This window comes from Saccostrea cucullata, unplaced genomic scaffold, assembly GCF_032062105.1.
Source record: "Saccostrea cucullata isolate Sc308-1 unplaced genomic scaffold, CSIRO_AGI_Scuc_v1 ctg527, whole genome shotgun sequence".
NCBI classification, from domain to species: domain Eukaryota; kingdom Metazoa; phylum Mollusca; class Bivalvia; order Ostreida; family Ostreidae; genus Saccostrea; species Saccostrea cuccullata.
The window spans coordinates 72,859-87,739 of record NW_026930262.1 but is presented as its reverse complement, the minus strand read 5'-3'; the positions used below and the strand labels follow the sequence as shown (position 1 = coordinate 87,739).

General features: G+C 34.9%; 1 protein-coding gene across 1 annotated transcript in view; it reads left to right on the top strand.

Annotated features, from left to right (window-relative positions):
• Positions 1 to 14,881, top strand: part of LOC134283443 (uncharacterized) — a 37,864-nt gene that overhangs the window by 1,359 nt on the left and 21,624 nt on the right. The window contains exons 2-4 of the mRNA XM_062765886.1: positions 34 to 154; positions 2,935 to 3,032; positions 8,574 to 9,093. Of these exons, the coding sequence (XP_062621870.1) occupies positions 34 to 154; positions 2,935 to 3,032; positions 8,574 to 9,093 (739 nt within the window). The remainder of the gene's footprint in view (positions 1 to 33; positions 155 to 2,934; positions 3,033 to 8,573; positions 9,094 to 14,881) is intronic.

Here is a 14,881-nt window from a genome sequence, read left to right as displayed (position 1 = left end):
GTCTTATGCATGTACATACATTTCTCTCTCCAGAACATTCCTCAGAGTATGTGGTTTTTGTCAGTGGCCCTCCACAACAGACCAAAGTATCTCCTACAACTCATACTACAGGATTTAGATAGAGAGAAGTTAGGAAACATCAGAAGGCCAGGAGGTAAGTCAAGAGATATGTGGAGTTGTGCTATTATACATGTATCACATTGCATGTGTCAAATATATGACCATATATAACTTGCTTAGTATATAGGGATTTTATTTAGTAAAAACACTGATCTAACATTACAGGGAAGTAAGGGAAATAGTGAGGGATTGTTGACTGTTAAAATATTAAATTAAACAGCTATAACTTTTCAATATAAAGGAAATTTATAAATGTAGCAAATTGATTTCTGTCCTGTACAAAAGGTTAAAAAATACAAAACTGTCATCTTTTAAATAAAATTTCAAAATGAAAAAAAAAGCAAAAAAACAACACTAACATTACTTTTCATTTTTATTTATTTTAACAGAAAACTTAAGGTCTCCTAAATTTATGAAAACACTGTCTAAGTAGTCATAACTAAACTGTAAGGCCTAAAATAAATTATTTTGGTTTGCAGTTGCCTACCGACTTACTGAAAATGCACCCGACCCAAACTTGTTTTTTTAATCATTTTGTAAAAAAAAAAAATTTCTTCAATTTTTCAGGTTATTGAAACTGTTTAATTTTCAGTTTTTGACTTTTGTTTTTATCAATCAGTGGTTTAAAAAAAGAGTGGAACCTATATTCATGTATGATAAGCCTATGAAAATCTATATTATTTGTTATCTAACAAAAATCCCCAAAAATAATTTTAAAAAAAGCCAACCTACCTACCCAGTCTAAAAATTATAGGTCAGCAACTGCAAAAAAGCTTGAGCTTGACGTAGGAAAATACCGTAAACATATTACATTTAGCAGTGTATTCTATTTAGCGATTTTGGCGGAAAGCAGAGTCCGCTAATTCAAGAACATCACTAAATGTCTTGTATATTAACTTTTGTAACTAGCAAATTCAGACAGCGCTAAATCAAATCTACGCTAACTTGTTGAAAATTGAATCTCCACCAAATATCGTACACGCCAAATGTAATGCATTTACAATATGCACCAGGTATGTTGCGAATTTGCCATATACAATGTATGCTCCATGAAGCATCTTTTGTCTAAATAAAATGGCTTTATATTTTTCATGGATCATCTGAAAACACCAAATTTTTGCATATTTATTGGAAAATATGCATAGTTTTTACCTTCAGAGTTTAACTTGTTTCGTAGAAAAAGCCACAGGGACTTGAGACAATCTTAGCAAAATCGGGTATATAGTATAATAGGGGAGCCCCTATTATACTGTCTAAGTATATACCCGATTTTGCTAATATTGTCTCAAATCCCTGTGGAAAAGGCATGCTCACAGTAGAACTTGTCTGTGAACTTTTCTTACAACCCTTGAATACCCTAATAAGACCGCTGAACATTAACTGGCAAAATTGGAAATATACAGCTTACATCATTTCTGTCTGTTACAATCAAAACATACAGTGATAGACAATTAAATGGGTGGGTACAATTCGACGCGGACTTGGGGAAAACATCGGATTGAAATCGCAGATTGAAATTTATTTTCAATCCACCTGAGCTGTTTTAAAAGCAAAGAGTGAATGTATGATCCTAAAATCAACTAATATCAGCTCCCAAATACATATTGTTTGAAGTTCACATTAATATGAGTTTTAGCTTATAATTTTAAGAACGTGAAAGATCATAGAAGACAAAGATTATTTTTCAGGAGATATTTGATTTTAAAAGGGGGGGGGGGGGGGGTTAAAAATTGTCGAGTCAGGTCATGGCTTAATATATTTTATTTCTAGGATTATAAGCATCCTTGGGGAATGGGGAGTTTAAATTGTTAGAATAAAGGGCCAGGTCCCCTTCCAAGGGGAGATAATTAAGAAAAGACAAAAATAGGATAGGATCATTAAAAAATCTTCTTCTGAAGAACCACTGGGCCAGTAAAGCTGAAACTTATGTGGAAGCATCCTGGGGAAGTGTAGATTCTAGATTGTAAAAATCATGACCCCCGGGGGTAGGACGGGGCCACAATAGGAAATCCAAGTGTTACATAGAAATATATAGGAAAAATCTTTAAAAATCTTCTTCTCAAGAACCACTGGGCCAGGAAAGCTGAAACTTATGTGGAAGCATCCTGGGGTAGTGCAGATTCTAAATTGTTAAAATCATGACCCATGGGTTAGGAGGGGGCTACAATAGGGAATCCAAGTTTTACATTGAAATATATAGGAAAAAATCTTTAAAAATCTTCTTCTCAAGAACCATTGGACCAGAAAAGCTGAAATTAATATGGAAGCATCTCGGGGTAGTGAAGAATCTAAATTGTAAAAATCATGACCCCTGGTGGTAGGGCGGGGCTACAGTAGGAAATCCAAGTTTTACATAGAAATATATAGGAATAATCTTTAAAAATCTTCTTCTCAAGAACCAGTGGGCGAAGATAGCTGAAACATATGTGAAATCATCCTGGGGTAGTATAGATTTTAAATTGTAAAAATCATGACCCCCGGGGGTAGGGCGGGGCCACAATAGGGAATCCAAGTTTTATAGAGAAATAATAAGAAAAATCTTCTTCTCAAGAACCATTGGGCCAGGAAAGCTGAAACTTAGGTGGAGGCATCCAGGGGTAGTGTAGATTCTAAATTATTAAAATCAAGACGGGGGGAGTGGGGGGGGATTAGGGGGCCACAATAGATGTAAGAAGAGGGGAAATCTGGTAAAGAACTGCATCACAAAAGTTACTCAGGTGAGCGATGTGGCCCATGGGCCTCTTGTTTTTAATTTAAGATGCTTTGTTTAATTTTGTGTAGTCATATAATCCATATATACTTTTTGCATTTCAGAAACTTTGCTCAAGACCTACTTGAATACGTACAACTTCACAGAGTTTCATTTAGATAGTATTTTTAAGTATGGTGAAGACAACACTTTGCCAAAAGAGGTAAGATTTTACTTGTGGGGATTACCCCAGTACTTGTTTCTGTGTTCAGTAACTAGCAAAGTGTGTAATTATATGTAATCCGTGCATATTTTCCCTTTTACAAAAGGTAAATACAGTGAAAATAAACAAATCTATAATCTTTATACTGTTTTTCTGATGTGGTTTGCAGTAAAATCTGATTACTGTTTAGATCCCCTCATTCAAATTGATCTGAAACATTCTGAATTATCAATACGTGTACTACCTAATTACTGGTTGAGAGAATTACATGTATGTATACTACATGTGTTATTAGCTCACCTGAGCTGAAGGCTTAAGTGAGCTTTTCTGATCAAAATTTGTCCTTTGTCTGTCGTCGTCGTTGTTGTTTTCGTTGTCGTCGTCATCGTAAATTTTTCACATTTTCATCTTCTTCCCAAGAACCACTGGGCCAATTTCAACCAAACTTGCTACAGAGTATCCTTGGGTGAAGGGGATTCAATTTTATTCAAATGAATGGCCATGCTCTCTTCTAAGGGGAGATAGTTATGAATTAGTGAAAAATTAATGGCATTTTTATGGCGTCGGGCTTGCCCGATCATCATCTAGCGATCAGTCAGGTTTACGCGACCGCACGTGTCAGTGGATGCATCCGCAATAGAAAATAGCAACAGCTGTAAACCAATTTCTTTTAAAACGTTCAAAATGAATAATAGCTTGAATATAAAATTAAATCAATTGTATCTTCAATTAATACTACTATACAACGATATTATGTTTAATTTTTACGCAAGAAAAACGTTATGGTTGTTGCAGATGAATTTCTACAGAGAGGGTGCGTCGAATGACATGAATTACATTTTGGGACCGATTAATGTAATACAAACAATCTTAAATACGGTAAAATAATTATAAAATAAACACGAATACAACAAGACTAAAAAGATTGAATTTCTTAATCTTAGCTTTACTTTTACGATCTTCAATCCAATTTTATCCGAACAACTGACGATATTGACCAGTAATACCAGTATTACTGTATTTATCCATTTCCTCCATTTGTTTACCGCGCCCTATCGTAAGTCGATCGTACTTGTAACATTAGAGTCATGGTTGTAGTTAAGATGCAATCACTATACAACAGAACAACGCTCTGACAATGGCAATTAATTAAAATAATTTATGAAACCCTTCATATGTCTTCGATTGACTGAAAAGAAATTAGATTGATATAGAGGATGGACATTTCTGACGATGTCTGGTCAATTCGAACCCTGACTCATTCGGACCAGGACACAAGGCTACCAGGCCCTATACTGCATTTGTGTTAAGACTATTTTTTTTAGCTCTACTGGTCAGAGACCAGAAGAGCTTATGCGATAGTAATGCGTCCGGCGTCCGTCCGTCCGTCTGTCTGTCCGTCTGTCTGTAAACAATTTTTCAAAATGCTACTCCTCCTACAATTTTAGTCTGATTTCAATATAACTTGGCACACAAGTAGACTACACTAAGATACATAAAATAGTGCATCGGTTTTTGATTTCGATGAACGGTGTTGCAATGGTTACTAAAAATAGAATTTTCTGAGAAATTCCTTTAAAACGCTACTCCTTCTACAGTTTTGGTCTGATTTCAATATTAATTGGCACACAAGTAGACTACACTAAGATACATAAAATAGTGCATCGGTTTTTGATTTCGATGAACGATGTTGTCATGGTTACTAAAAATAAAATTTTCTGTGAAATTCCTTTAAAACGCTACTCCTTCTCTAGTTTTAGTCTCATTTCAATATCACATGGCACACAAGTAGACTACACTAAGATACATAAAATAGTGCATTGGTTTTTGATTTCGATGAACGATGTTGCCATGGTTACTAAAAATAGAATTTTCTGAGAAATTCCTTTAAAACGCTACTCCTTCTACAGTTTTAGTCTCATTTCAATATCACTTGGCACACAAGTAGACTACACTAAGATACATAAAATAGTGCATTGGTTTTTGATTCGATGAACGATGTTGCCATGGTTACTAAAAATAGAATTTTCTGAGAAATTCCTTTAAAACGCTACTCTTTCTACAGTTTTGGTCTGATTTCAATATTACTTGGCACACAAGTAGACTACACTAAGATACATAAAATAGTGCATCGGTTTTTGATTTCGATGAACGATGTTGCCATGGTTACTAAAAATAGAATTTTCTGTGAAATTCCTTTAAAACGCTACTCCTTCTCTAGTTTTAGTCTCATTTCAATATCACATGGCACACAAGTAGACTACACAAAGATACATAATTCTGTGCATCGGTTTTTGATCAGTACAAACCAGTAGAGCTACAGTCTCGACAGAGACTTCTGGTTTAATTTTATTATTATGTTACCGCAGTCACTCACTTGACCTATCTGCAGATCTTTTGAAATTGTTTTTCTTGTTCGACGCCATTGAAGCCTTTCAGGCTTTTGATTAAAAAATCTTCTCAAGAACCATTGGGCCAGGAAAGATGAAACTTGTGGAATTATCCTCAGGTAGTGTAGATTCTTTGTTCAAATCATGACCCCCGGGGCAAGGGTGGGTTCAAAATGGCCCATCAAAGTTTTACATAGGAATATATAGGAAGAATCTTGAAAAATTGTCTTCTCAAGAACCATTGGGACAGGAAAGATGAAACTCACTTTGAATCATCCTCAGATAGTGTACATTCATGTGTGTTCAAATCATAGCCCCCGGGGGTAAGGTGGGGCCACAGTGGGCGATCAAAGTTTTACATAGGAATATATATAGGGAAATCTTTATAAATTTTCTTTTCAAGTACCGCAAAGCCATGATTAGTGATATTTTTATGGAAAGATCCTCAGATACTGTAGATTCTTAGTTTGTTCAAATCATAACCCCCCAGGAACAGGGTGGGACCACAATGGGAGATCCAAATATTACATTAAATATATTTTAAAATATCTTTTTTCTAAAGAATAACAAATCCATGATTAGTGATATATATATGGATGCATCCTTAGGTAGTGTAGAATTAAATTTGTTTAAATCATAATCTCCAAGGGTAGGGAAGGGTCTCAATGGTGGATCAAAGTTTTACATAGGAAAATAAAGGGAAAAATTTCAATAACAGAAAAGCTATGTAAAGTCATATTGACATGCAAGCATCCTCATGTATTGAAGATTTAAATTTGTTCAAATCATGAGTACCCTTTGGGGTAGGGAGGGATACAATGGGGAGTCAAATTCAAATTATCACAAAGTAATACATGTATATACAAAGAAAATGTTTAAAAAAACTATAAAAAATTTTTTCTCTAGAAGTTATATGTAGAATTGATTTGGAGGCATTCTCAAGTAGTACAAGCCCCACCCATACCCACTCCACCCCCTTAGTAAACTTTTCAATTCTGATCTGATTTGTGCGTTTTCCTAGCCGATGTGCTCAGGTGAGCGACGTGGCCCCTGGGCCTTTTGTTTGTAACCTGATTATTGGCTCTACTGCTCAGAGACCAGAAGAGCTTAAGTGATAGTAAGATTTCAGTCATCTATCCATCTGTCTGTCTAACTGTCCATCTGACTGACTGTCTATCTTAATTTTTAGCTCTACTGGTCAGAGACCAGAAGAGCTTATGCGATAGTAATGCGTCCGGCGTCCGTCCGTCCGTCTGTCCGTCTGTCTGTCCGTCTGCCTGTAAACAATTTTTCAAAATGCTACTCCTCCTACAGTTTTGATCTGATTTCAATATAACTTGGCGCACAAGTAGACTACACTAAGATACATAATTCTTTATATCGGTTTTTGATTTCGATAAACGGTGTTGCCGTGGTTACTAAAAATAGAAATTTCTGTGAAATTCTTTCAAAATGCTACTCCTCCTACAGTTTTGGTCTGATTTCAATATAACTTGGCACACTAGTAGACTACACTAAGATACATAATTCTGTTTATCGGTTTTTGATTTCGATAAACGGTGTTGCCGTGGTAACTAAAAATATAAATTTCTGAGAAATTTCTTTCAAAATGCTACTCCTCCTACAGTTTTGGTCTGATTTCAATATAACTTGGCACACAAGTAGACTACACTAAGATACATAATTCCGTATATCGGTTTTTGATTTTGGTAAACGGTGTTGCCGGAGTTACTAAAAATAGAAATTTCTGTGAAATTCTTTCAAAATGCTACTTCTCCTACAGTTTTGGTCTGATTTCAATATAACTTGGCACACAAGTAGACTACACTAAGATATCGGTTTTTGATTTCTATAAACGGTGTTGTCCTGGTTACTAAAAATAGAAATTTCTGTGAAATTCTTTCAAAATGCTACTCCTCCTACAGTTTTGGTCTGATTTCAATATAACTTGGCACACAAGTAGACTACACTAAGATATCGGTTTTTGATTTTGATAAACGGTGTTGCCGTGGTTACTAAAAATAGAAATTTCTGTGAAATTCTTTCAAAATGCTACTCCTCCTACAGTTTTGGTCTGATTTCAATATAACTTGGCACACTAGTAGACTACACTAAGATACATAATTCTGTATATCGGTTTTTGATTTCAATAAACGGTGTTGCCATGGTAACTAAAAATAGAAATTTCTGAGAAATTTCTTTCAAAATGCTACTCCTCCTACAGTTTTGGTCTGATTTCAATATAACTTGGCACACAAGTAGACTACACTAAGATACATAATTCTGTATATCGGTTTTTGATTTCGATAAACGGTGTTACCGTGGTTACTAAAAATAGAAATTTCTGTGAAATTCTTTCAAAATGCTACTCCTCCTACAGTTTTGGTCTGATTTCAATATAACTTGGCACACAAGTAGACTTACACTAAGATACATAATTCTGTTTATCTGTTTTTGATTTCCATGAATGGTGTTGCTGTGGTTATTAAAAATAAAAACGTCTATAAAATTGTTTCAAAATGCTTTACTCCTCCTACAGTTTTGGTCTGATTTCAATATAACTTGGCACACAAGTAGACTACACTAAGAACATAAAGAGACTTTATCAAGGATCATTATTCTATTCATTGCTGTTGTAAAGTTTCAATTCCCAACTGCTTAAGTACATTTCTCTTCCATTGCTATAAGTACAAACCAGTAGAGCTTCAGTCTCGACAGAGACTTCTGGTTTTTTCAAAATGCCACTTTTCCTACAGTTTTGGTCTCATTTCAATATAACCTGGCTATATATAAGTGCATATAATCTGATTTAACCTGCAGACAATGCTAGTCATCCATTTCTTCCCTTTTAATAACATAAAAACATTGATGATATTAAGACACCAATGTACCGTCCTTTTGTATTGACAACAGATTAAAATTCCTCACTGAATCTGTAATCATTGTTAAAAAATGGAACTTCCAATTGAAAGCTGATATTTCAGTTTGCTAAGCATGAGTGAATGCTTCCAAAAGAATTTAATTATAGATCATATATTTTGTTTTACTTAATTGTAATTGGATGTTTTATGATAATTATAAATACAAAAAGTATATGTAAAATGAGAAGAAGTCAATGATAAATGAAGTAAACTTAATTATTTTTTTTCAGATTTTCAAGTGCCCCAATGTGAAACTGTTGTCCCTCAAATACAACTGCCTGGATAAAATCCCTGTTGACGTTGGCAGAATGAAGAATCTGAGATTTCTGGCCTTAACAAACAACAAATTACAAGTGCAATCAATCCCCTACTCTCTGACTTTCTGTCGTAAACTGAAAACTCTCATGTTGGACAATAACCTACTAGATGCATTGCCAGGTTTCTTGTTGAAAATGCCAGCCATACGGACTGTCCATCGTCATGGCAACCACAATTATTTTAAGTCCACGTTCATGTGGTACCACACGGATGTGGGGTACCGCATCATCCCCTCTGAAGGTGCTCACCGTGATTCTGATAGAAATCCCAAGTCCCTCCAGTTCTGGGCGGCTAAAACTGTGATCGGAATGAAGATGGATTTTTTCGAGGATCCCAGCATTTCTGTGATATTACAAGATTACCTGTCAGAAATCTATCACCAGTTCAAGGTGTGCCATTATTGTAATGGTGCCTCCTTTCATTATCAACCAGGTAAGTGAAATGTACAGGTACTCACTGTTAGTTTCTATCACAGGAGAAACATATCGGTAATATACATGAAGTTGTAAATTTCAATTGGTTTTAAATTATTTGTTTAAGCAAATGTGCTCCTTTGTATTAATCAAACATTATTTTTTGATAAGCAAGGGTGCCTTTTAAAAATGTGCAATGTGTAGACCTAGGGTCACGGGTTTATGTCACAGTGTTAGGGGCACTACTGATCATTGCTGAATATTACTGATTAGTTGAAATGCATTTTTGTTCCCCTACCCTGCCTATGGGTATTAAAAAGTGTATAGTTATGATGAGCAATGGTGCCTCTTTCAAAATTGTGAATGCCATAGCATCTAGCTTAAAACATGTCATGATGATGAAGCAAATTCAATCACTATCACTTGAAAGTTCTTGCATGATGTCTGTAAACTTTTCACATTTTCGACTTCTTCTCAAGAACCAATGGGCCAAATTTAACCAAACTTGGTACAAAGCATCCTTAAGTGATGGGGAGTTTAAATTGTTAAAATGAAGGGCCAAGTCCGCTTATAAGAGGAGATAATCAACAAAAGACAAAAATAGGGTGGGGTCATTAAAAAATCTTCTCAAAAACCACTGGGCCAGGAAAGCTGAAACTTAAGTGGAAGCATCCTTGGGTAGTGTATATATTCAATTGTAAAAATCATGACCCCTGGGGGTAGGGTTTGGCAACAGTAGGGAATCCAAGTTTTACATAGAAATATGTAGAACAAATCTTTAAAAATCTTCTTCTGAAGAACCACTGGGCCAGGAAAGCTGAAACTTATGTGGAAGCATCTTTGTGTAGTGTAGATATTAAATTGTTAAAATCATGACCCCCGGGGGTAGGGTGGGGCCACAATAGGGAATCCAAATTTTACATAGAAATATGTAGAACAAATCTTTAAAAATCTTCTTCTCAAGAACCACTGGGCCAGGAAAGCTAAAACTTATGTGGAAGCATCCTTGGGTAGTGTAGATATTAAATTGTAAAAATCATGACCCCCGGGGGTAGGGCAGGGCCACAATAAGGAATCCAATTTTACATAGAAATATATAGAACAAATCTTTAAAAACCTTCTTCTCAAGAACCACTAGACCACTAGGGTGGGGCCACAATAGGGAATCCAAATTTTACATAGAAATATGTAGAACAAATCTTTAAAAATCTTCTTCTCAAGAACCACTGGGCCAGGAAAGCTAAAACTTATGTGGAAGCATCCTTGGGTAGTGTAGATATTAAATTGTAAAAATCATGACCCCCGGGGGTAGGGCGGGGCCACAATAGGGAATCCAAGTTTTACATAGATATATGTAGGAAAAGTCTTTTAAGAATCTTCTTCTCAAGAGCCACGGGGCCAGGAAAGCTAAAACTTATGTGGAAGCATCCTAATTTGGGTAGTGTAGATTCTAAAGTATTAAAATCATGAAAGGGGAGGGGGTAGGGGTCATGATAGGTATAGCAAGAGGGGAAATCTGGTAAAGAACTGCATCACCCAAGTTACTCAGGTGAGCGATGTGGCCCATGGGCCTCTTGTTTCTTTGAAAATCTTCGTCACTCCTGGGCATTTAATAAACAAACCAAAAACCAAATACATAGTTAATATGTTGAATAAGGCTCCCTCTTCCAAAATTGTGAATCTTATGGCCCCAGGGTGAGGGGTTCTTCGGTGCTAGGGTGGGGCTATATAGATTATACAGTGGAAATGCACTATTTCTTTGATAATCTTTTTCTTTGCTCCTGGGTATTTAATAAACAAACCAAATACATAGTTATGTTGAATAAGGCTGCCTCTTCCAAAATTGTGAATTTTATGGCCCCAGGGTCAGTGGTTCTGGTGTTAGGGCGGGGATCTATTGATTGTATAGTAAAAATGCATGAATTCTTTGAAAATCTTCTTCTATGCTCCTGGGTATTAAGCAGATGAACTACCTATATAGTTATGATGAGCAAGCTTAAGGGTCCTTCTTCCAGAATTGTGAATTTCAAGGCCCCAGGGGTACCATAGAGGGGGGAGGAGGGCTCTACTTATATACTGAAAATGAATTAGGCCTAATTGTTTGAAATCTGCTCCTTGGTATATTAATCAAACATTTTTGATATTAATAATTGAAAAAAATTCCACCCTACTCCTCAATACTCCTTGGGAGTACTCCCTGTCTGTTTTATGAAAGGAATTATTACTTTTATAGGTCTCAAGTATATTAATATTTTAGAATAATTTCTACCTAACACACATTAAAAACAAAAATGAAGATATATTAAAAGAGATTTAAAAAAATTGATTTTTTTAAAAAAATCTGTATTTTGTCCATCATCAAAAGATTTATATCACTGCCCCCAACTGGTAGATGATGAAATAAACAATTTAAGGTTGTATTTTCCCCTTTGTAACCCTTATGTGTCCAGTGGCAAGAAGCCTGTTAGGAGAGCATAAAAAAAAGAAGCAAAAATTAATGTAGAAAAGTCGATAATGTATCCAAAATATAATTTTTTTTTTTTTTTATTTCCTCCTCCTACGGGACTTTTTCATTCAGATGTTCGTAAACCTAAAAATAAAAAAATGCTGGCTTAAGCAAGGGTCGCCTTTTAAAAATTGTGCAATGTGTGGACCTAGGGTCAGGGTTTATGTGTGGGTGTGTTCCCGTTTTGCACACATTTGATAATTAGGTATAAACAATAGGTGTGAAGTGTGTTTTGATAGCAATTATAGTCTGATTTCTGGTTAGGATTTACCTGGATTTACCTGTGAATACCTGATTTAGCTTAATGTATTCTTAAGAAGTTTAATACAATTTTATAAGCATTATATTAAAATTCTATATATATTCATGGAAAAAATGTGATTTTATTGAATATTTTGTAAAATAAATTATTAATATTTATTTTTTTAAATCCAATTTCTTAAGAAAAGGATACTTTTCAATCTTTTTACTTTTCAATCATGATAAAATCCTAAATGAATTAAAGATACAAAAAAAAAATTGAGAATAAAAATTAATTTGAAAATAATGCCCAAGCCCAGAAGGTCTTAAGATCATCAGATAATTATAACATCAAAGTGACTATATTAAATACATAAACTTTGTATTTATTCTCTTATTTTTTCACTGTAAGTTCACCTTTAACCTACTTACTTAGTATGGTATAGACTATAGCAATTAAGTGATTATCTCACCTGGTCTAATTCCCATTTTTCACACATTCTTTAATTACCTGTAATTTAAATGTGTGCAAAACGGGAACAAACCTATGTGTGGTAGGGGCACTACTGATTATTGCTGAATATTACTGATTAGCTGAAATGCATTTTTGTTATCCTACCCTCCCTATGAGTATTAGGTAGCCAAACTAAGCAATTGCTAAGTGTATAGTTATGATGAGCAATGGTGCCTCTTTCAAAATTGTGAATTTCATTATGTAGCTTAAAACATGGACCAAATTCAATCACTGGAAAGTCAGTCTTCACGAAAACTCACTGGTCCGAAGACCGAGGCCAGTGAATTTTTATGTCAGGTCAGTGAAAATCAAAATTCAAGAAGTCCGATGGGCTTGTTGATTCTAAAAATCATACACAGTCAATATATACCTTAACTTACTTGCATAAATTTCATTGATATATAATATAAAAAGAACAAGCACGTGTTGTTGAATCATATTTATTGTAACCCTATTATAACATGGATGTATTACGTAACAACCGGAACTAGCTAGTAATTATTAACTAGTACGTAAAATGTGCAAATTTCAAACGAACAGCTTACCGAAACGCGACAAAGGACGAAAAATGGCGGCATTCAAAAGTTGAAGTACGTAAACATGTATAAATTAACAGTTATGAAAATGTATTTTATTTTATAATTAAGGGGCCAGTAAAAATTTTGGTGGGCCAGTAAATTTTGAAAGTTCACTGGTCCGACTGGCCAGTTAGTTTGAAAAGTTTTCGTGAAGACTGGAAAGTTGTTGCATGATGCTCAGATGACCTATAAGGCCCATGGGCCTCTTGCCTACTTCTTCTCAAGAACCACAGGGCCAATTTTAACCAATATTTAGTACAAAACATCCTTGGGTGAAGGGGAATTAAAATTGTTAAAATACGGGGCCAAGTCCCCTTCCAAGGGGAGATAATTAATAAAGAGTAAAATTTTGGTGGCATGTTTGAAAAATTTTCTTCTCAAGAACCACTGGGCCAGAAAAGTTGAAACTTCTATGGAAGCATCCTGGGATAGTGTAGATTCTAAATTGTTCTAATCTTGATCCCTGGGGGAAGGACGGGGCCACAATAAGGAATTCAAGTTTTACAAAGAAATATAGAGGAAAATTCTTTTAAAATCTTTTTCTGGGCTAGAAAAGCTGAAACTTCTATGGAAGCATACAGGGTAGTGTAGAATTTAAATTGTTCAAATCATGACCCCCGAGGGTAGGGCGGGCCACAATAGGGAATCCAAGTTTTACAAAGAAATATATCTTCTTCTCAATAACCACTTGGCCAGAATAGCTGAAACTTATGTGGAAGCATCCTGGGGTAGTGTAGAATTTAAATTGTTCAAATCATGACCTCTGGGGGTAGGACGGGGCCACAATAGGGAATCCAAGTTTTACAAAGAAATGTATAGGAAAAAAATTTACAAATCTTCTTTTCAAGAACCACTAAGCCAGAAAAGCTGAAACATATGTGAAAGCATCCTAAGGTAGTGTAGATTCTAAATTGTTGGAATCATGACCCTTTGGGCTTGTCAAGGTCATGATAGATACAAGTGTATTACAAAGGAGATAATCTGTTAAATGACAGAATGGCCAAAGTTACTCAGGTGAGCCATGTGGCACTTTTTGTTTAATGGATGCACATGGCAAAAGGTACGAGTGCCTGTGGGTCGTATTTAATGATACGTATTAAAATGTTAGCAACTCTGAGTAAAAGAAAAGGATTTTGGAGGTCTAATGATGAGCTAGGGTTATAACGGTAACGACAGGTAACCTAGACACTTCGGACCTTCCATGTTAGTAAATAAGCTACAATATCTATATAGAGGAACCCGATAATAATACTACCATTAAACAGTGTGTTATTCTTTTATATGCAACTGTGGCACAAATAGTGAAGAAAAATCATTTTTATACAAATTAAAAAAATTTAGGTAGTGGAATGCAAAAAGTTGTAAAATTAATTTTATTAGTTTCTTTTATTTTGCTGAATATTTTTGGAAACAACATCTAATTGGATAATTTTAAAGGGACTTAACTATACTCAAGCACAAGTACATTGTATATGCAGCGTACAGTTACTATAGGCTAAATATAGAAATGGGGAATTCCAATGGATAAGATTTCCCTGTGTAGTTGGTAGACCCACCCCCCTTCCTCCACCATCTTCCTTTGCTGAACACAATTGTAATTTTTTCAGCTATAGTTTTCTTTAGCGAATGTGTTGGATTTTTTTTTAATAACAAAAAGTTTATGTTACTTTATTATTTTATGATACGACCATCATATATTTAATTACACTCTGACAAGGAGGTATATTTAATCTTAAATTATACTTGATCTTGACAAAAAGGGAGGTCTTATGATGAGCTCGGGGTATTGAGATAATCATTGGATAACCGAGGCACTCCGGACCACCCACCTTAATAACATACTCATCTGTATTTATTGCCCTGGATCAGTAATATTTTCAAAAATATTTTATTAACAATTATGATATTATATATGTAGTCTTTGGGTGGTAGATAATATTTTTCCAAATTTACAGTTATTTTATAATTT